The 22,721-nt window shown below is 41.5% G+C and overlaps 2 protein-coding genes across 19 annotated transcripts in view; one reads left to right on the top strand and one right to left on the bottom strand.

Annotated features, from left to right (window-relative positions):
- The window catches only part of ME1 (malic enzyme 1), a 131,676-nt gene that overhangs the window by 48,176 nt on the left and 60,779 nt on the right, over window positions 1–22,721 (top strand). For both annotated transcript variants that reach the window (XM_035109508.2, XM_035109509.2), the window contains exons 5-6: window positions 72–233; window positions 13,017–13,120. In XM_035109508.2, coding sequence (XP_034965399.1) covers window positions 72–233; window positions 13,017–13,120 — 266 coding nt within the window. The remainder of the gene's footprint in view (window positions 1–71; window positions 234–13,016; window positions 13,121–22,721) is intronic.
- The window catches only part of PRSS35 (serine protease 35), a 176,220-nt gene that overhangs the window by 96,761 nt on the left and 56,738 nt on the right, over window positions 1–22,721 (bottom strand). For 5 of the 17 annotated variants that reach the window (XR_004692239.2, XR_004692242.2, XR_009557320.1 and 2 more), the window contains exon 3: window positions 22,458–22,559. The exons of the other annotated variants lie outside the window; for them this stretch is intronic. The gene's annotated coding sequence lies outside the window, so the exon portion shown is untranslated. The remainder of the gene's footprint in view (window positions 1–22,457; window positions 22,560–22,721) is intronic. 17 annotated transcript variants of the gene reach the window in all.

Genomic DNA, 22,721 nt, shown 5'->3' with positions numbered 1-22,721 from the left:
TTACGAACGGACATGAAAAGAGCTTAGGACACGTTTTCAATTTTACACTGCTTATACTACTTTCCCTCTAGGCTATTGTGGTGACTGATGGAGAACGTATTCTTGGCCTTGGAGACCTTGGTTGTTATGGAATGGGCATCCCAGTGGGTAAACTAGCACTTTACACAGCATGTGGAGGAATGAAGCCCCAGGAGTGTCTGCCTGTTATGCTTGATGTGGGAACTGACAATGAGGTAACTGTTGTTTCATGCTGTCTTGAACATTTGATATATTTCAAGGAAGAAACGGACAAAACTGCGCAATAGTATTTGCCTGTTCAGCTAAAAGGGTATGGTTAACATTCTTTCCCAGAAAAAAAAAATCTCACTCATTGCATGACAGTAGTTCTGATGTATATTTTAAACATTGTGTTACAGTCCAGGCAATCAGTCTGTCTTTGTAGACTAGCCATTTTCCAACTTGGGTCTCCAGATGTTGTTGAACTACAATTCCCATCATGCCTTACCTCAGCTTGGGTTGGTGGGGTTGTACTTCAATAATATCTAGAAAACCAATGTTGAAGAACACTGTCCTAATGCAAGCTCCATGGGATATGGAGCTCAACACAAGGGTAGATACAATGTTTTGTCAAAGTCAAGTGTGCCAAGGACCGGTGGTGGCACACCTTTAAAATACTCCTTGCATAGTGCGCCTGCTATAGTTTATTGCATTTGGAATGGGCTTAGCTCCTGCCACAAGAGGAAGGCGCTCAAGTAATGTCTTGTGTAAATAATGGGACAGCAGCACTACATTCTATGCTCTAGTTCCATCCATGTAGTTCCTATACTGAAAATAAATTTTCCAGCTGTTGCTGGTATTAGTGGTGACCTTATAATTCTATGAGCAGCACATTAGGAAACACTAGTTTGGATCCTAAGAACTGCAAATGGAGTTCTACTCACAGAATGGGATTTCCTTGCCGTTTCTTTTGGCTACTCCAAAAAATTGTACCTGAAGATTGTGGAATGCCTCCAGAATAGCATGCAATGTGGTGTATCAGGGCCTTAAACAAAATAGGGAGGTTGGTGGAAATCAGAGACATCCCCTAGCACAAACAGAACTGTTCACACTAAGGTTTTACCGGATACAGACCACTGTATATGTGCAGTGTTATTATATTACTCACGCTTAAAAATAATAACATTTGTGAAGGTTTTTTAACCTTAAAATCTGTCCTCATGATTGTATCCATTAAAAGAAAAATCCCCATGGTTAGGAATGCCTGGGCACATGGCAATTTCTGTAAAGTGGGGTAATGATGTACATTATTGCAGAGCAAAACTTATGGAAATGATTTGTATAAGGCTATTTTAATAAACTCAGTTGTAGAAGGGGAATAGTGGAAATGGGATGTGATGAAATATTTTGGATGGTTTAAACTATGTAGTGATGAAAAGGAATGCAAAAATAATCAAATGCTTTTGAAAACAGATCTGACCATTTACTGTCATTGTTCCAGAAAATAAGAAAAAATGTAAAAATGCACGCAGTGGATTTCCCAGCCATTAAGACAGAGAGAATCTTGGAATTCAATTTGAAACAGGGAACAGATCAGTACAGTATGTTAGCCTGCTGTCACTGAAGCAGATAGTCTTAGAAGAGACTGAATTTATTAAAGCTAGTTGGGAATTTCCTGATGGAAACTATTTTGATTTCTTAAAAATACTGTGTTTAATTGAAACTGGAATGTTGTGATCTTATTATGCTGTGAAATGGAACTTCCAGTGGCAGGCAGAGCTGTCTCGTTCCTAGACAAAGGCTGCAAGCTTCAAGACTGTTTCTACACAGTTTCTTTCATAGGGTTCCGATTATATTTTATTAGATCTTCCTAAGCCACTGACAAGTCCACACAGATAATTGTTATTTTAGTAGGAACAAAATGTTTCTGTACCAGAGCTTCTAGCTAGAGCTGGACATACATGAATCACCTTCTTTAGGTGGTAGATTACATAAGAGGAGCAATTTGTCTGCCTCCAGCCTCCATGTACATAATTATTAGCTCCAGCCCAGGATGCACAGGATGTGTGAACAGACCTCCAGCTATAGGGTGGTATATAAATTCAATAAATAATAAAAAAAATAAAAATAATTATGTGTGAAAATATCAAAAGGTAGCCCAGCCCTGTTTCATGAATGTTGGATTTGGACCTAAAGCACCAAATCAAAAGTATTTCTGTGTGGAAGCAGCCAGTAAGATTTGAGGCTAGGTAGCAACTGAGCAACTGTTCTCCTTTCACCCCAGGATAACGTGGAGAAAAACCTAACCAAAAGGGACTTAAAGATTCAGGTTTAATGCAGTATTCTTTTTCTACTCCCAAGTCATAAGGGTTATGCAAAGCACTGCCTTGCTTCAAATATTGCATTGCAAACAACTTTTTGTCTTCTCTTCTTGCCTTGAAAATTAGTATAGGGATCAAATGGAGAATTTCTTTTTGACATCTCTATGCTCAAGGAAGAGGGTTTGGTAGTATGCATTACCTCTTTCTTGGAGGCTGAGCTGGTATTAGAGTTTAAAACATAAGAGTTGCAATGGGACTCAGCATACCAAATTTCATTCCAGTATCACAGTTGGAAGAGTTATTGCATTACGGCCAAATAACTCTACAATCAAATGGGATGCCAAGTGGGCATGTTCAGCCAACAATTTGGGAGTTTTGGTCAGAAGGCAGTTGAGAGACAGTAGTCTTGTAAGCAATCATCTCAAGTTAGAGGGTGCATGTGTATTTTTCAAACTTAGGACTTTATAACTCAGACACCTATAGTAGTAGTAATAATAATAATAATACCCCACTCATCTGGCTGGGTTTCCCCAGCCACTCTGGGAGGCTTACAGCATAACTGTATAAAAACATACAGTAGTAAAATATTAGATATTAAAAACTTCCTGATACAGGATGTCTTCCAAAAGCTGCCTTCAGATGTCCTCCAAAAGTTATGTAGTTCTTTATCTCCTTATCTCCCCACACCCACCCACACCCTGTCCCCCCAAAACAGTACTTCTGTCTTATAAGGATTCAACCTCAATCCGTTAACTTCCACCCATCCTCCAACCGCCTCCAGACACTCACATAGGACATTCACTGCCTTCACTGGTTCCAATTTAAGAGAGAAGTAGAGCTGGGTATCACCCGCATCCTCGTGAACACCAAGCCTAAACCCCCTGATGATCCCTCCCAGCAGCTTCATATAGATGTTGAAAAGCATGGGGGAGAGGATGGAACCCTGAGGTATCCCACACGTGAAAGCCCAGGTGTCTGAACACTCATCCCCCAACATCACTTTTGGGACATGACCTAGGAGGAAGGAGCAGAACCACTGTATAACAGTGCCCTTAACTCCCAACCCCTCTGGCCGGTCCAGAATGATACCATTGGTCAATGGTATCAAAAGCCACTGGGAGTTCCAGCAGAACTAGGAAACAGCTTTCACCTTTGTCCCTAGCCCACTGTAGATCATCGTCCAGCGCAACCAATAATACCCTTATTGTCAATGTACAACCTGTGTACAATGAAATTAACCGAGCCTCCCCCCCCAACACTCAATCTCATTGCACTCTGTGTGCTTGTTGCACAACACACCAACCCCGAAAGTCAGTTGCACTATATTATTTTCCGTTCAGCAGCCTAACAGCCCACGGATAGAAACTGTTTTTAGCCTGTTGGTATGACTGATTATACTTCTATATCTCCTGCCCGAGGGTAGAAGATTAAAGAGGTGCTGGCCGGTGTGTGAATCGTACTTGAGAATTTTTCTTGCTCTCCTAAGGGTGGGTAAGGGTCAAGGAGACAGGTGGTCAGTTTCACTCCTCAAAGCAGCCTGTCCATGTCCTCGGAGGTAACAGATTAGAATTGATCCCATGCAACTTGACTAGTCAGGACTCTAGCACTCTCCCACCCCAGCCCTACTCCCGCAGTCTACCTCTTTCTTAATCTGAGCGACTTTAACTGCAAAGAAGTTTGCAGAATCATTGCAGGAAATCTTAGGGTCCTCATCAGGCAAAGGTGGCTCCATTGGATTGAAGCCACCTGAAAGAGTCTCCTGCTGCTGTTTTCTGCAGATGCAATAGATGTGATGAAGAAGATCTTCTTGGTAGGCTCAACATTGAGCTCTAACCCATGTTTGGTCGGATTCAGAATGAGTTTTCTGCCACTGGTGCTCTAGCTGTCTCAGCGATTGTTTCATCGCCTTCAGCTCTGGGATAAACCACAGGGCCATCAGGACTCCATGCAATTGAAGAGGGCACTTCGGAGCCAGACAGTAAATAGCCCTGACTAACTCTGCATTCCAGCGGGCCACCAGGGAATCAGCTGAGAGGCATTCACCATGGGATAAAACATCCCCTACCACTCTCTGGAAAGCATTTGGATCCATTAAGTGTTGGAGGTGGACCATTTGAATCGGTCCCACCTCCCTTTGAAGGAGAAGGGTCTCAGAGAAATCTAGATGCTCCAGGAAGTGATCTGATCATGGCATTTATTGTGTTTCACTTTTACTTAATGTCAGATCACCTACGTCCATAAAGCTGAACACCAGGTCTAAGGCATGTCTGAGGCTATGGGTCGGGCCAAACTTATTCAGGGACAACCCCATGGAGGCCATTCTTTCCAAGAGGTCCCAAGCGGCCCCTTGTAAGGTGGTGTCAGCATGGATGTTAAAATTCCTTAGGACAACCAAACCAGGAGAACAATCACCACAACCTGAAGCAGCTCAGGCTGGGAATCCGTGGTGCAGCAGGGAGGTCGGTACACCAATAGGAATTCTGCACTGCCCCTGTTGCTCAATTTCCAGAACATGCACTCAAAAAATTAAGTCTCCCCAATAGGATGCTTGGTGCAAACTAATGACTTCCTAAAAATCAATGTAAAGACTGAGTTCATGGAAGACAATCTTACTCGGCTACGAGTGATTGCCAAAGAAGAAGAAGAAGAAGAAGAAGAAGAAGAAGAAGAAGAAGAAGAAGAAGAAGAAGAAGAAGAAGAAGAAGAAGTTCCTTCACCCCCTGCACTAGGATTGAAGTGTTAAGATGCCACCCTCCAAGACCCCTCACTAGCTGAGTCAAGTAAACAACAACTCCAAGTTTGGATTGTTGTTTGCTTCTCCTGTGCACTAGGAGGCAGGAGCAAACTAGCAAAGTGGGTCCAATAAGCACATTTATGGTAAACCATTAACTGTAGTTCATGGTGATGTCCAAGTGCACTCTACTGTTGGTTCCTCATGGGACTGACAGATAAAACTGATGTTAAAGATAACTGTTATTTTCTTTAGAAAATAATGTATAATTTATATAAATTAACTTCACAAAATTTGGAACATCTTAATGTAATACAGTCTTAATCCCATGTATGTCCAAATATTTTTTTACATTGAATTAGGTCAGAGTGTTTATAAATCCAAGAGTGAATCATTCCAAAGAAGAAGAAAAATCAAAGGATATAAGATTACAGTGAGTGTTATCCAATTGTGAATGTACTGAGTACAATAGCACATGGAAACGCCAGTGCACATATTACCTGGAATGTGTTTTATTACACATGTGTGCAGCAGGGAAATGTAGACTTTAAATGCTTCCCTGATGTATTCTCTCTCTCTCTCTCTCTCTCTCTCTCTCTCTCTCTCTCTCTCTCTCTCTCTCTCACACACACACACACACACACACACACCCCCCTCTGAGATTGCTGACTTTCTGTTTTATTTAAACAAGACAATATTTATAAAGAATCTACATGCTCTTGAAATGTGGCAAATAAAACATGTGTGAATATTATCAAGCCAATGCACGGCCTACTGTTATCCCTTCCCCTCATAGTAGGACTTGTACCGTGATACTCATATCTGTATGCATGACTGAGATGGTGCAGTTTTGAAATAAAGTGCAGGTATAGCTGTGGATTGGTATGGATATGCCACTTCCCACGCTCTTATTTGTGGGTGTAGCAAGTATTCCGTTAGGCCTGTTTAACACAATACTTTTAGTTTAAGCGAACTACTAGATGTGGCTGCTAGAAGCATTTTATATTGTGGAGCCTTCAAATGATAAACAGCAGAAGGCTGCTGTAGTATGAGGTGTCACTGGACCATTTCCATGCACAGATGCTGCAGTATTCTAGGGATGGGAAGCAGGAACCTATCATGAGGACCTCTAAAATGAAGAACCAGATACTACAAACTGTCACGTTATTTAATCTGGTTTTAGCTTTTTACTCATTTTAATTGCTTTTGAACATTTCAAATACTTGTTTTAACTATTTTTTCTGATAATTTTGTTGTCTAATTTTTATAAACCACTTTGAGGTTTTATTTAAATAATCAGACAGTATATAAATGCTGTTGAAATAAACAAGAACAAAAATCATAAATAACATACTTCAAATCCTTTTAAGCAGTTTGAAAATCTTCCTCTTTGTGTGAAATGCAAGTGGAATAAAATGGAAAGCATATAGTTTTTGTAGAAAAACATACTAGAGCAAAAGCTATGATCCAGGAGGTTTCTATATTTTTAAACTAATACAACTTGTCATTTATATAGCAATAGCAGACACAGTAGATCAACAATGTGTATAACAGGTGTGCAAAGTATTCTCCTATTGCAGAGGGAGTTTAGTGGACTAAGGTTTGGAAAATAGTGGCTTGACAGAAGCCACATAATGATTTGATGGCTAAAATGACATTTCAACCAGGGGGTATCCAGATTATGCTGATAATTTAGCCACTGCTCCACACCACCTCTCAAACTGCTGTTGCAACATATTATCACTACATTTGAGGCTTCATATGGAGCAAACTGAAGCGACAGACTACTAAAGTGGTAGAATAGATTATGCCATTTCAGAATTCAGGTGGCAGATAACACTGTGAATGTTTGCTGATAGAAACCTACTGCAAATAGAAAACCAGCACAGCTGCAAATAGAGTGGCTATTTATGCATCACCCCAAAAGACAAAAATACATCACAAAAGGAGATACTCCTTCATATCTGCTAATTTCTGTATAGATATAAATTCAGAAATAATTACTGTAATTTAAATAGTAATATAAAAAAATTCCTTCAGTAGCACCTTAAAGACCAACTAAGTTTTTATTTTGGTATGAGCTTTCGTGTGCATGCACACTTCTTCAGATTCTTCATGCACACGAAAGCTCATACCAAAATAAAAACTTAGTTGGTCTTTAAGGTGCTACTGAAGGAATTTTTTTATTTTACTTCGATCCAGACCAACACGGCTACCTACCTGTAACCTTAAATAGTAATATAATACATCTCATAATAATGGAAAAGGCTTCAGCCAGCTAACCTGTGTGCCTGCTCAGTCTGCTTTTCAGGTGCTAGCTGTGGATGAACAGCTGTAAGGCCCCATTTAATTCATCTGTGTGTGCAGACCAGGCTACTCTTTAGGAATAGTTATTTATACTTGCCACATGCCAGCATAATGACAAATAGGGTTGCCAGACTCAATAGTGGACAGGACTTCTGTGCCTTTAATTGCCCTGCTCTCTTTTGAGTCTGGAAACCTTAAAGAGAAACCAGCAGACCCTTTGCTTGGAAATTAAACAAAGGGTCTGCTGGTTTCTTTTTAAGGTTTCCAGACTCAAAAGAGAGCAGGGCAATTAAAGGCACAGAAGTCCTGTCCTCTATTGAGTCTGGCAACCCTAATGACAAAATTGATAGGCGGTTTCTAACTTTCAGCTGCATTATCTACATTATGCTAATACTGTACTATTTGTTGCTAACATAGAAGACCTTTGGCTGACTTACTTTGTTAGCTGCTAACTTGGCAACTGATTATTTTCAATAAACTGCCAGAGATTTTACAAATTCTTCTTGGTGTTTATTAATCTCTTATTTTTGATGCTCTTTTTAGAAGAGCTCTCAAACATTCACAACTGTAATGCAGTAAATGGCCATTTCTATATTTCTTTTAGCTCAGAGGTATCAGGAACTTAGAAGCTTAGTGATAAATCTAGATTAAACAACATGCACATGTATCAGTTTCATGTTAACTCTACTATAACAGCCAGCCTTTTATGAGCAAAAATGTAGCACTGAAAACAGTCTTTGAGCAGGTTTTGGTTTGCCTTTTTTAAAAAAAGCATCAAAGTATGTCCTATGAATTCATAGCTTTCAACTTCTCAACTACTGTAAGTCTAATGTAACTTACAGCGCACTGCTGCTAAAGCATATAAAAAGCGATCAAACAGAAAAGGGCAAATAACTGAAACTTCAGATCTCTGAATGGAAAAGTCAAATTCAGTAGCATCAGATCCTGCTGTTTTAAAGCAACATTGACCAAAAGATAGTTTACTTTCGAGGAAGACAACTTGAGTAAATCTACACCACAAGATTAATATATTATCAGAATTTCTCCCATGGCCACCTGGTCATGGCCAGGTTTGCTTTACTTTTATACTTTGCATGTTGATTGCATTATCTGGGCTTGACAAGGCATGTTACCCACACCTACTCCCTGAGCTAGCAGGCTCCACCTGGGCTGTAAATGGAATGTAATTAGAGTAAAGGAAATGTGTGTGTGTGTGTTATATCACACAGGAACACACCCATGTGTCATGTCTAGTACTTGCCTTAGACTAGTGAATTCCTAGAAAGAATCTAGTCACCTTGAGTCAGACAGTGGTCGGTGGGCCCAATCTGTATTGAACTACTCAGCCTGAGCTGATGACATTTTTGTATTAGGTTCTGATCTTCATGATGTATATAAGGCATTTTTTTATAAATCTCCCCTAAATGAGAGTTCATGTGGTAGTGGAAAATACCCATACTGTCCTGCTGTATACCTAGCAGAAATCTGAGTGAGGCATGTGAGCATGAGAGCATCTTGACATCTGCCCAGACTGTGTATATGTGATGGACATAGGGAACATATGGTTGTGGTGGGGTATGCCCAGTTTGCATGGCGTAGCTCACAGCATGCATAGAAACCTGGATAGCCTGCTATGTGCATGGCTCATTTCAAGCTCTCCAACAGATATGCACTTCATTGTGTCATCACTGCAGCAAGATTGTGAATGAAATGTGCCTGCTCAGGAGCATCTAGTGTACAACAGAATTATTAAAATTTTGGTTAGTTGGGTTGCTGTCCTAATGTGCCAGAACCCTCAGATTTTGAGAAGCAGCTCAAGATGTATGTATTGAACTTGTGCATGGTAATACAATGTTAAGTGTGCAGATAGATGCAGGCCTGTCCTAGCCATAGAGGCTAGTGGCGCGGAGAACCATAGCGCCGGGTGCTGGAGGGTGCTGGAAGGGCGCCAAGTGAGCGCAGGGTTCCAGCGATCTGGCCAGGACTGCGCTCCATGAGCTGAGAGGCTGCACCGCGTCTCTCTCCTCCGAGGACTCCGCGCTGCGCCTCCTTCTCGTTTCCCCAGCGCTGGGTTCCGCTTAGTCAAGCTTCGCCACCAGCGCGCGCACAGCTCCCAAGCAGCTCTTGATGGTCCTGCGGTGCGCGTGCTGGTGGCGAAGCTTGACTGAGCGGAACCCAGCGCTGGGGAAACGAGAAGGCGGCACAGCGTGGAGTCCTCGGAGGTGGCCTCCCGCTGCTGCCGCAGTCTACTTGGCACTCCCGGGTCCTTGGAGAGGCTCCGGAGGGGGGCGCTGGAGGGACCTTAGCGTCAGGGCGCTGAATGGGCTTAAGACGGCCCTGGATAGATGGCTGGAAAGTTTTGGAAGTTGGGCCTATTCTGAGCCACAGGCTTTCAGTGGCCATTGGAAAGTAAGCTTCACATCAGCAGAACTCTGAAACATATTGGCAGCTTTCATGAGAAGATTCAAAGGGGACTTGTGTTCTCAGGTTTTCCACAGAAACAGCAAGGGTACTCATGTTGCTTCAATTACTTTGGCAGTACTTTACAGGCAATGTACAGTAAATGTTGGAAGTCTCCACTACTAAATTTAAGTCCAACTACTTATCAAAGTACTTATACCTGGCAGGAGCCTCAGCTGGACTGTAAGCTGGCCATCCTAAAATCACTCACAGTTCTATTGGGTCTGCTATTCATGAAATGTTTATAAGTTTAGCTTTTAGAGTCTGACACCAGAAAGTTGTCAACACTTTAGTGTGAGTAAATGAGCACATTTCCTAAATGCTTTCCTGGAGCTTTATGAAACTTGGCTTCAGTGCATTTTGTTCTTTCTCTAGAAAAATAGATCATTAGAGAAGCAACATGGGAAGAAAAGGGACTAAAGTTTGTAGTTCAGTAGTAGGAATAGTTGGAACCTGGGGCTGTCTGACCTAATAAGCATTGACACCATGGCTGTCTTTGTTGTTGCTGGTGCTTGGACAGCGCCAAGAACCAGGAACATATAGAACATTGCTAGGTTAGGTAAATCTGCCCCCGTGAGGTCATGTCAGCTGCTACCAGGTGAGATGCAGCAGCAAACCTCTAGAATGGAGTGGGATGCTTGCTTAGAAAAGATACTGCATTCAAATCCCTCATACAGTGGGAATCATGCATCTAAGCAGTATGAGATAGTGAGGAAACATGAGTATTTGATATTGTTGGCATAGGATTGTATATCAGAGCTCTGTGACCTTGTAAATCCATGATACTGGTTCAGAAGAGGAAGTATATTTTGACAATATTTGGCTCTGGTTGCTACTATCAAGATTCACTGTTCAAACCATCTGTGTGTTTTAGTTAAAAGTGTGCCATATATTTCCAGTTATTCAACTTTAAACAAGGGCAATAGAAAGAGGGCCTTTGTTATAGCTATCCTAAAGTCTTGATTTGAAATAGTAGCTGCTAGTGAGCTTTAGCTCTCTGACAAGCAGATTTATTAAAGAAAATGCATAGGAATACTGTACTCAACTTACTCCATACCTTATCCTGTACTGACTACTAGAGCAACAGATACTGCCATGAAGACTGAGACTATGAACAGGGACAGAATGCATATTTGTGTCTTCTTAAACTGTTCTTAAACTAAATAAAAAAATTCCTTCAGTAGCACCTTAAAGACCAACTACCGTAAGTTTATATTTTGGTATGAGCTTTCGTGTGCATGCACACTTCTTCAGATACACTGTTCTTAAACTGTTCTTCTTAAATAGTTAAGGGAGAGGTTATTTTTCCTTGTTAAATAGTATAGCCAGATTATTCTCTAGATCACTTTTTGAAAGAGGGACAAGCAAGACTTGTTGCGGACTGCTTATTGCTGATGCAACAGCTCCGTGATGTACCTACAGATTTAGCCTGTTACTTCCACGCTCCTCGTGGGACAGCCTCCTTATCAGTGCTTTTCTTCTAGAAAAAGGGGTTCTGGTACTCACCATGAAATTGTTCCAGTAAGTGCCACACTTTTAACCACACTTTTAACCACACTTTTCTTTTAGAAAAAGAAAGGTGCTGATACTGTGTGCCCCTTAGTACCCCTAGAATAAAGCACAGCTCCTTGCCCTGTTTGAACAGGAAATCCCCAAGTCTTATTTCATTCTAGCCCTTGCAGTGGCTTCAGAAATGAAGGGCAGATCATTGCGTGTTATCCTGGTACCCAATACAGCAGTTTTGCTAAGTTGCGGAGAAGTTAGGTTGAAGGTTTGCACCTGCACATTGCTCTCTCCTGCCATGGGACTATTTCTTGGTAGCCCCAGGGCAGCTCACTGATGCACAACTTGACCAGTTGCAGTCTGGATGATGAAAATGACCCCTTGCTATTTTTCTGAAAGGCAGAGTGTATCACTGCAATGGGGAGAGATTGTCGCCAACTTGTTCATGAAGTTGGAAGTCATGTTTGAAATAACTATAATGAATCCATACTTGCTGATGGTTAGGCTTCAATAACAGTAAAAATGCCAGAATAGAAAAGGCATTGGTTTCTTGGAATGCTATTTGCCTGAACATTAGCTCAGTTTTGACTTTAGCTCAGTTTTGACATGAGCAGATAAATGCTTGGGTTGGTTTTTTTTTAATGCTATGGGTACTGCACATAGTGGGATCTGTAAATTATAAGGTATGATTTGACATCTGAAACTCAAAGCCAGCCGTTACGCTGAAGAAAGAACATAATATGTACTCTGTAATTGGCATCTTCATTTTTTCCTTCCTCTATCACTATTGGAAAGGCGTTTCTGATCTACAAAATTTGACTTTATAATTTTGTGAATTTAACTTTTACTTCATCATCTAAGAATGACAGAAAATGATCCCACACATTATGCTTTCAGTAGTTTTGCCTTTATGGGCTAATAAATAAATGTATGTATCTATATTCTAATCTTGTTCATTCTCATTCTACAGGCATATCTACTCTACAAACCTGTAGCAGTTTTTAAAAAGTTCTCACAAAGAATCTTGGGAATTGTAGTTTGATGAGGTGCTGAGAATTCTTATTAGAGATCAGTCTCTCCCCATGATTCTCTGGAAGGATGTGACTATAAACCAGTTAGGCAAAGTAATCCTACTTGGACAGGGGAGGAAGAGTTAAAGGCGGACAGTCTGCCCAATCCAAACCTCTGTTTAGTTTGTGCTGGCAGGGCAGAAGAGAGGGTGTAGAGGGGCAGTTTTCCTTTATTCAAACCCCTCCCCCCTCCATTGGTTGCAGTGCCCAAGGGCTCACCCCTGGGCTGGCATACTTTTATTTCAGCGCTCTGAAACATGTTCTGGGGAAACCCAGCCAGATGGGCAGGGTATAAATAATAAATTATTATTATTATTGTTATTATTTCCACTGTTGTAACATTGATAGCTCAGGAGGGGCAGCCATGGAGGTTTCTGTTGCTGCAAGAAGGAAGCCTTTGTGGATGGCCCTCTTGCTCTTCCCACAGAATTCCTTCTCTATCCATGAAAAAGGGGATCCACAAAATCCTATGACCTCTGGGACAACTTCCCTAGGACCATAGAATTGTGCCCTTAATTTCCAGTTTAGAGATGCCAATACAGTCTTCGTTTTTTAGATTAGAAACACTCAAATGATAACTTGTCTGATATATTTTACCTTATTGGCTTTTATTTTCTTTTTTAACAGGAGTTGCTAAAAGATCCTTTGTATATTGGGTTGAAACATAAACGAATCAGAGGCCAAGCTTATGATGATCTTATTGATGAATTTATGCAAGCTGTGACTTCCCGGTAACTGATTTTATTTGTGTATTTTACATTGTTGAATGCTTCTGAACTTCATGGTACTTAAGGATGACTAATTAAGAAGAGATGGCATGTTTTTCTTTTTTGCAATTCTTAAAAACTTTATAAAATGCAGTTCAAGTTCATATATTTATAATGATGAGCTGCCATAAGTTTACTTGTGCAGAATGGCAAAAAGTTGGTGGACGAAAACATAGCTATTCTTACTATACTATATAAAACACTTAATTTACATTGAAGAAAACCAGAATGAGATGAGGCATTCATTTCTGATGAATTCCAATGCCACAGTGCTGTAGAACATAGAGATCTGTCATTATGTGTAATGGCCAGACCCTATGTGCTACACAACCAAATAATGATCATTTCACATGTTGCCAAGTTCCTGGAAGGCACTATTCTGTAGGGATTTGTGGAAAAACCATACGTAAATCACATGGAGGGATGGTTGTGCATGTGGAGCTTTTCACTGCGTAGCAGCAGGGTGTACCTGCTTTAGGGAATTCATGACTGATGAGAGCTTTGCTCACATGTACACAGATGAATGAATGAATCAATGAATGAATAAATAAATAAATAAATAAATGTTCAATCATTACATGTTGCATGTTCCCTACAATCTACACAGAAGGCTTGGATAGAGCTTTTTTTTTTTAAAAAAAACCAAACCTATGATGCATACTTAAGTCTATAGGTGAAGGATTGCTGTCCCAGTGCTATAAAACAATCCTGAACAGCACACAGTTTCAGCAGCTGGAATCAATACTCGAGTTGTGCCATACCCTGGCCCAGACATTTCAGGTATTAATTTGCTCCCTACCTTCCACCCCAAAGAGGCAGTTGTTGTTCTAGCTTCTTTCCTGGGGACGTAGGGAGTCAGAAACTTATGTGAGTGATGAGGTTTAGTACTTAATAACATTACAAGGTGTGTTCTTCCTTGCTAACTTAAAAAAAAAAACAGTCCTTGCCTGGTACTGCAGTTACCCTTGGTTCCTAGAATATGATTTGATTTATTACCATATTTTTCCTTCTATAAGACACCCCCATGTATAAGACACCCCCCAATTTTGGACCTGATTTTTTAGGAAAAAAAACCTAGTCTTATACACAGAAAAATATGGTATATTTCTATGCCACTTTTCATTCGAATGAATTGCAAAGCAGCTTAGAGGCAATAAATAACAATAACATAATGTTGTTGTTTAGCTGTTTGGTCGTGTCCAACTCTTCGTGACTCCATGGACCAGAGCACACCAGGCACTCCTGTCTTCCACTGTCTCCCACAGTTTGGTCAGACTCATGTTGGTAGCTTCAAGAACACTGTCCATCCAACCATCTCATCCTCTGTCGTCCCCTTCTTGTGCCTTCAAACTTTCCCAGCATCAGGGTCTTTTCCAGGGAGTCTTCTCTTCTCATGAGGTGATCAAAGTTTTGGAGCCTCAGCTTCAGGATCTGCCCAGTGAGCACTCAGGGCTGATTTCCTTCAGAATGGATAGGTTTGATCCTCTTGCAGTCCATGGGACTCTCAAGAGTCTCCTCCAGCACCATAATTCAAAAGCATCAATTCTTCGGTGATCAGCCTTCTTTATGGTCCAGCTCTCACTTCCATACATCACTCCTGGGAAAACCATAGCTTTAACTATACGGACCGTTGTCGGCAAATCTACATATATAAAAATGTAAAAATCGTGAAACTGCGTTTTCCACTTTTCTCCGTAACCGCTTGACCAATCGTCCTGAAATTTTGACACAACGATCCAGGCCACTCCCCGAGCGTTGTTGGGGACAAAAATCCCTCAAATCACACACCTGGGCAGGTATAGACCTGGTTTTTCACCAAGTCAAACAGCGCCCTCAAGTGGCATAATACCCTCCTCCACCCCCTCCCTTTCTGTGAAATCTAAGCCACACCCACAAACCAAATGACATCATCAACCAAGCAACTGATATCACCAAGGCGGCCATTATCAGACCCCCTAGGCCCCCACCACATAACCAACATTGCCAAGTGGAGGTAGGGGCCTGCCTGCAGGGGATGCGGAGGGGGGGCGAATAGGGAGCAGGGATACGTAATGGGTCAGAACAGGATGGGGGGAGACACAGGGATGAAACCTGCCCTCTCCACAGTATCTCACCTCGGCTTTGCAGACTAGGCCGCTTTCCAGACTAGGCCAAGTGGAGGTAGGGGCCTGCCTGGGGGTGGGGTGGGGTGTCCGAATAGAGGGCAGGGATACGTAATGGGTCAGAACGGGGGGGGGGGAGACACAGGGGTGAAATCTGCCCTCTCCACAATATCTCACCTCGGCTTTGCAGACTAGGCCTCTTTCCAGACTAGGCCAAGTGGAGGTAGGGGCCTGCCTGGGGGGGGGATGGGGTGTCTGAATAGAGGGCAGGGATACATAATGGGTCAGAACAGGGTGGGGGGGGAGACACAGGGATGAAACCTGCCCTCTCCACAGTATCTCACCTCGGCTTTGCAGACTAGGCCGATTTCCAGACCAGGCCAAGTGGAGGTAGGGGCCTGCCTGGGGGGATGGGGTGTCTGGATAGAGGGCAGGGATACGTAATGGGTCAGAACAGGGTGGGGGGAGACACAGGGATGAAACCTGCCCTCTCCACAGTATCTCGCCTCGACTCAGGGGGACTCTGAGGCTCAGGGGGATCTGAAGGGGGGCTATTACCCTCCATTTCACACGCACAGCAACGCGTGCAGGGCCAGCTAGTAACATAATAGAACATCACAAATACAGCACAAATCATATACGATTTAAATCAGGGAATGCCTATCCTCATGAGCATACCTTTTAACTTAATTATAATAATAATTGTGCTACTCTCAGGAATTCCACAAGCAGACTTCCTTTTTTTTAAAATTAATTTTTTATTGATTTTGCATAATAAGATTTTACATAATAACAAAGACCATACACATACATAACATATTTTTCACATTCTCCTACCCCCCTCCCAGAGCTCTCTCCTCCCACAAGAGAACCCCCCGAGAGGAAGGCAATCAAATGTGGTTCATTTTACAGTTGGGTCTCTATCCACCTCCCCCCTTCCCCCCCGAACCTCCCTCTGCCACCAAGAGGTCCCAGGATGGCAAGGATAGGAACAGGCGAATATCCACCCAGCTGTTGTCTAACTTTAACATTCAAAAACGATAAGAAAAAAGAAAAAATAAAGTAAAAATAATGACAAAAAAAGAAAAAACAGAAGAAAAAAAAGCCACAGCGTATGATAAAAACAAAAACAAAACACATAACATCAAAAATTCAAATCTTATCTAATTTCCTAAACATTGTCTATTGGGCTTCCCCAGACCCCCCCCTTTGTTGATTTTCATTTGCCAACTCCATCTTTACAGTTTTCACTATTTACCAACCATTCTAATCTCATTTAATTTAAAATTGTCCATTTAGCCAATTAATCAAATTATCAATAATTTTTTTATTTGTTTACTTATATATCTCCTTCCATTCCCCTCCTTCTCCCCACACTCCAGAACTCTCCCTGCCACTGAGAGCCTCCAGGGTACGGAAGATAGGAAGAGATGGCTCTTTTTCCAGCTGGTTCTCCCCCTCCCCCCTCCCCCCCTCCGGGAGTCCCCCTCTGCCACCAGGGAACCCCAGAACGGAGACGACCACGGGAGGAGGATTAGAGAACCCCGCTATCCCATTATTCATTCTTCCCAGCTATACTAATAATCTTCTTTCAAATCTAAAAAGAAAAACACACACATCTCTATTCTACTTTCCCTCCCTTGCCTGAATTTTCCTGCAAGAACTTTCATACTTTTATAAAATCTATATATCATTTTCTTATTCCATTTTAAATCTTATCTTCTAATTTTAGCCTCTTCCCCCCCTGTTCACGGCACCTCCCTTCTCGGATCAGCAAATTCCATAGTCCATAAACCAGTTTCAAACCGTTTTAGCCAGCCTTTAAACAAGAAACCTTTTTCCATTTACCCCACTCCCTTTCTGCGAAATTTTACATGTCCAAATTTTCCATTCCCTCGCTGTTGCCCCTTTATTGTTTGTATCATCCACTCAATGTAGGTAATCCTCTCCCACGGTCTTTGTTCCCTATGGGTATTCTGAAGTCCAGACATAATTTCTGCTCCCCCTTCCATGGGAGCGTCATTCCCCTGATTCACGTGCTCAAAAACTTTTTCCTCTTTCTTCTCATTGCAGACTTCCTCTTGATCCAAAAGCTGACATGTTTCTTGCTTTCCTTCTGTTTCTTGTTTATTCTCTTGTTCCAACGTTTTTTGTCCCTTGTCCCCTTGAAGAAGTCGATTTGTTTCCTCTAATTGAGCAATCTGTTTATGTGTTCCAATAGTAAGTTCCCATAAGAGTTTCAGAGTTTTTTCTTTAAATCCAACTGTGTAATCGTATGTTGACATTTTTGTACTCCTCTCAAGGACACAGTGCAATCCCAGATCACAGGAAGTGTTAGCATTTTTCATTCGATCACCATTTTTCCAAACTGGTTACAATGTATTCAGAAATTAAAATCCATTACTTGTTTCTAAATTGTAATCCAAGGGAGTTTTCGTAAGCAACTTTTACAGCTCAGTTTATCAACATTGTTTCAGAACTCCCTATTACACAAATCTTGCTGAATCCGTCAGGACCGCCGATTCCAGCGGTAGTAAGAGACTCTTCTCTCTTATTAAATCTCACACTCTCCCCTCTACCTTGTCACCAAGGGGGATTTCAGCACAGTTCTTGCAGATGCATAGATATAACAAATCCACAAATGACTTGGCAATGGGTATTTTCTTAACTGTTTCCACTTTCAATCAATATGGGGGAGATCGGCTTCCGTTTTTTAAATCTCCTACCGCTCCAAATTTAAGTCCCAAAAAAATTTTTTTAGCCTTCTTACTCACGGTAATCTATTTTTTGAATCCTTTTTCTTTGGAAGTATTCAGCGCTCTCCGCCTCCGGAACGGAGCTTCTCTTTGCGAAGGCAACAATGGTGCTCAAAATGGCCTCGCGACTACAACCCTCCTCGCTCTGGAGCTCTTATTAGAGCCTACCAGAGAGTTGGGGAGTCCGAATTGGGGCTCCGCTGAGGCTTTTCGTCCCTATAACGCTCGATATAGGGCTCTATGGGGTGCAGCGTCGCCCCCGCTGCTTCCCCCCCCTCGCAAAGACGGGCTGCCTCGGAGATCGAGGCAGACCCCACCGGACGGCGCTGGCGCTAAACCGGAAGCCCCCACAAGCAGACTTCCTGGCTGCCTATGCCTTGACATCCTCCCATGGATATTCCAGAAAGTGCAGGCAACCAAGGAGGCTTCAGAGTGCTCACAAGGAATGTTTTTTAAAAAGTTAACAAGGAAAAATATACTGTTGATTTGTGTTCATAGACTGATAAAGATTAAAAGAGACACAAAAACCATTTTGCAGAACTGTTGCCTTCCTCTTATTTTGAGACAGGATTAGTAATTTCCATCCTCAACATATGATAGTATGCCTTAAGCATTGAGTGATATAGACGAATGCTGCCCCTAGCACAAAGGGTATGTTTAGTTAAAAACCAGATGGCTCAATCAAGCATGCTCCATAGAACATAAAAAGAAAAATAAAACTGCTCATGAGTAGAAATCTTATGATCTTTGGCCTGGAATTCTTAGCACATAGTTCATGCTTAACTGAGAGGGTTCAAAAATTTTCAGACAGAAGACCTAAGCTTAACTATGGTTCCACACTGTGGCATTTATTCTGCAGTGGGAAGTAACATCATAAATTGATCACAGTTTCAGTTTCCATTTTTTTAAGTATACGATATCTCATTTAGTATATCTAGTCTTTCATAAAAGGACAAAATTATACAATATCTCATTTATTATATCTATTCTTTCATGAAAGGACAAAATGCAGAGTTATTTTAAGCAGGACTGCATAAAATGTAACTATCATATTTTTAACAAAGTTTCTCTGTTTTACTTCCCTTGAATCAGGGCCAAAGTATACATTATATGCAGCCATGTGTATCTTTTCTCCAGCATTTTCTTCTATTAAACAGAAAACCTTCTGGATTAAAAACAGGGGTGTTTTTTTTAGTGGGCAAGTGACCAGAAGAAAAAGGGTTAAGAAGCCTGTCCCCTTATGTCCCTCCATGAAGAAACTCACAGCCTTAGAGGCTGGTTTCTGGATTCCACACCCCCCCCCCAATTATTGTTATTATTAAAGAAAATGTTGTACTGCATAAAATACACACATAACATGTACTTTGGCCTTCAGTTGATATAAGAAACACCTACACCTACTCTTGTACCCTTTTCTTAAATGTGTACTGTTCACTGAGACTGTATTATAGCTTTTATGTTATTGTTCTTTGACACCAATCTGATTTGAGATTTTTACATCTGTTTAGGTGTTCAAAATTTAGTTGTGAGCTGACATTCTATGCATATAACATGTGCAAAATAATTTTCCCTTAACTTTTATGGGCTCTGATGATCAAAGTTTCCATTATTTGGAGCGGATCATGTGACATAGGCTTGGCTGCAGATTTTAGTCAAAATAATTAAATTAGTTGATCTAAATGATGCAACTTATTATGCAAACCATGAGTAAGGGACCCTGTGCTGGTTGAGCTGTACAACTATAGGCCATAGTAGATCCAACTTCACTGTAGTACCACTTTACCTATCTTACATAACCCCACAAACCTCATTTCTACAGCAGAAGGTGCCAGTATCCCTTCTTCATGAACCTTTCAGTGATACCTGGCTTCTAGGCTTGATAGCTTAGTACTGCTTAGCTAACCAACTCATTTTGGATGTTGCACACTTGATTTCTTGCAGGTCTTTTTTAGTCAACACTATTATGCCTTACGTATTACTAATTCTAATGCCATGTTTTGACTTTGGTTAAACCCAAAAGGCACAGGTAAAAATCAAATTTCAAGTGTCAGTGCAAATCCCATGTAAAAGTTATCTTAGGGTATGATCTGTTCACAGGCTCTGAATGTGAGCTTGCAGTGTCTTAAGATTTAGAATTAGCAAAAGTGCATTTCTCTAGGAGAGTTGGGTCATATTTCTTTCTTGTTAGAAGGCTGTTTTTAAATAAATAAATAAAAATGGTTTCACTGCAGGGGAGTGTTTGAATATTTTATTCTCATTACATGAACAGGTTATTTACCCTTACTTTGCAGCATTCTTCCTCAAAGATAACTGAATTGCTGAAACTTTGCATCTTTCTCCACTGTGCTCTCAAACTGCTGTTTGAATCTCAACTTTGGATTCTTTTCTTTTTTTGGTTAAGGACAAGACGATTCTATAGGCTCATAATTTAAATAGAAAATGTACAGATTTTGGAATGGTGGTTTTGTTTAACATTTCATTAGAATTATTACAGGACTTGCCATTAATTTATTCATTTGGCACAGTCTTTTACTTCAGCAAGGGAATGTATTGGCAAAAAGTCAGCTAAACGTGACTCTTACTGGAAATTGTGAAAGAGTAGTTGGGCTGCACAGCAATATTTAAATACTTTTAAATTCTAGAGTTCTCTGTTTAATCAGATCTTGGGGCCATTCGGTATTCATGGTTACCACAAGTCCCATGGACTGATTTTTATCCAAGGAAATTATCCTGCAAGTCACTCCTTTGATTATAATTACCATGTGGGAAGAGCCAATTCTCTTGCCTACTTGCAAACCTAGCCATCATGAATATGGTGAGACTTCATGAATGGGATGGAATTATTCAAGATGTTCAAGGTTCTAAAGCAGTTCTAAATAAATTTAGTTTCATATGTACTAGGAGTTGTAAACATACCCCTGTCCATTTCATCTTATACTGATGAAGTTGACTTTTGCTTATAAAAACGCGGGCTGTAACTACACAGATTACACAGTCAATCCCACAGGACTGTGTTTTTCCTATTTCAGCAAAGTATTTGCTGTGTGAAATTGGTGTGGTAAAATCACCTCATGACAACAATTTTGCCAGATTAGCTTGGAGGACATTCTGTTGTGAGGATGATGTCTTCTACGGGACTTGATAGCCTTTATCATGGTATTCCAGGAGAAGGAATTATCATGCCCTTCAGATCCACCCTGCCTATAGCTGTGTTTGATTGCCCCCCTCCCTTCTCTCATGAAAATCCCTTTATCTAAGCCCTTTCTAATGATCGGTTAGTGGGTTCCCCCCCCCTACTTGTGTCTCCTTCCATCCTCTGCTGTGTGTCTCTCTGTGTTGGGATATCTGGGTTTTTCTCTCTGTCTCCCTTCCCTCACCTGTGATTTTTCATGCATGGCTGTTGTCCCTGTGGCTTCCTTCCTCAGCCAATCACAGATGGTGCCAGGCAGCAAACTCATGCAGTCTTCCCGTTACCTAGTATTGTCAGTGGTGGCATGAATAACCCACTTCCCCCTCACCCCCAGTCCTTGGGTTTCTTCCACACTGAGGGAAGAAACTCCAAGGGGCAGAAGGTGTCATCCTCTTCCATTATTACAATATATCAGTTTGGGCTATCTGATGATTCAACACAAGTAGTGCTGGCTGTGACAAAAATGTATGACATTTGTTTTTCATTGCAGCAGCTGTAATATGTCACATTATTATTTCTGACTCTCAGGACTAGGTTTTTCATTTGTGCTCCCTGCGTCTCTCAAAATTATTTGCTGTGTTAGTCTTTATGTATCCTTCAGCAACCAAGCAAGGCATTTATCATAAATGAATGACAGGGAACATACATGGCAATTTAGAAAATGGCTAGCAAAGCAAAATATATATACAGAACATCTTTCCTAGTATGTCTAACATCCCCAAGCTGTACATTATGGGATGAACAAGCCAAGCAGTTGTGCAATATTTTGTCTTTGACAAATTTAGCTGCCTAGCGTGCTTTCCAGCTAGTTTTTTTTCCAAGGGCAAGCAGATAAGTATGGTAGCTGTTGACGTGTCTAAATAACTGGTGCATTTACACTTAGAGAGTACTAATAGCAGATGGCATAGTAATGGGGGTTCATGGTCATTGAATAGTTGTGTGGAACAGGGGTGGGCAGGCTTAAAGTTTATGTTTCAGTTTTTTAAAACTCAAACCCCAAGGTAAATGTCCTGGAACCAGGTGCCAAAAGAGTGGCTCAGAGGTGTATGTTATACCCTCCAAGTGTCCTGTTTTAAGTGGGACATCCCAGATTGACAGAGGCCACTGAGGCTTCTGATCCAAATCTGGGATTTCCCGGATGTTCTGTTTTGACTTTGTGCCAGAGCACGGGACCAAAAGACAGGCATTCTTGCTGTGGCAAGAATCCATTGGCTCACATCAGAGTGTGGAACCAAAAACAGGAAAAAACTTACCTTGACCCTGCCACTCTTCTTCCTCCTTCGTGGTGCCAATGGAGGAGGCCGGGTTCTCCCCCAGGCTGTGCCAGTTGGTGCAGCGTCCTGAGGCAACGGAGGCTGCAGAGGAGGAGGAGGCCAGTGGACAAAGGTAGGAGGGGGGAGGGAGGGGGGAAGTGGGTGAGCGATGAGATCAGTGGGATGGAGGTATGGTATGTGTAATAGATTAATTAAATCATTGAATTGTACGGGACACAGGATCATCTAGTCAAACCCCCTGCA

Source organism: Zootoca vivipara, chromosome 3 (genome assembly GCF_963506605.1).
Source record: "Zootoca vivipara chromosome 3, rZooViv1.1, whole genome shotgun sequence".
In the NCBI taxonomy this organism is placed as follows: Eukaryota; Metazoa; Chordata; class Lepidosauria; order Squamata; family Lacertidae; genus Zootoca; species Zootoca vivipara.
This window is presented reverse-complemented; position numbering and strand designations above follow the sequence as displayed.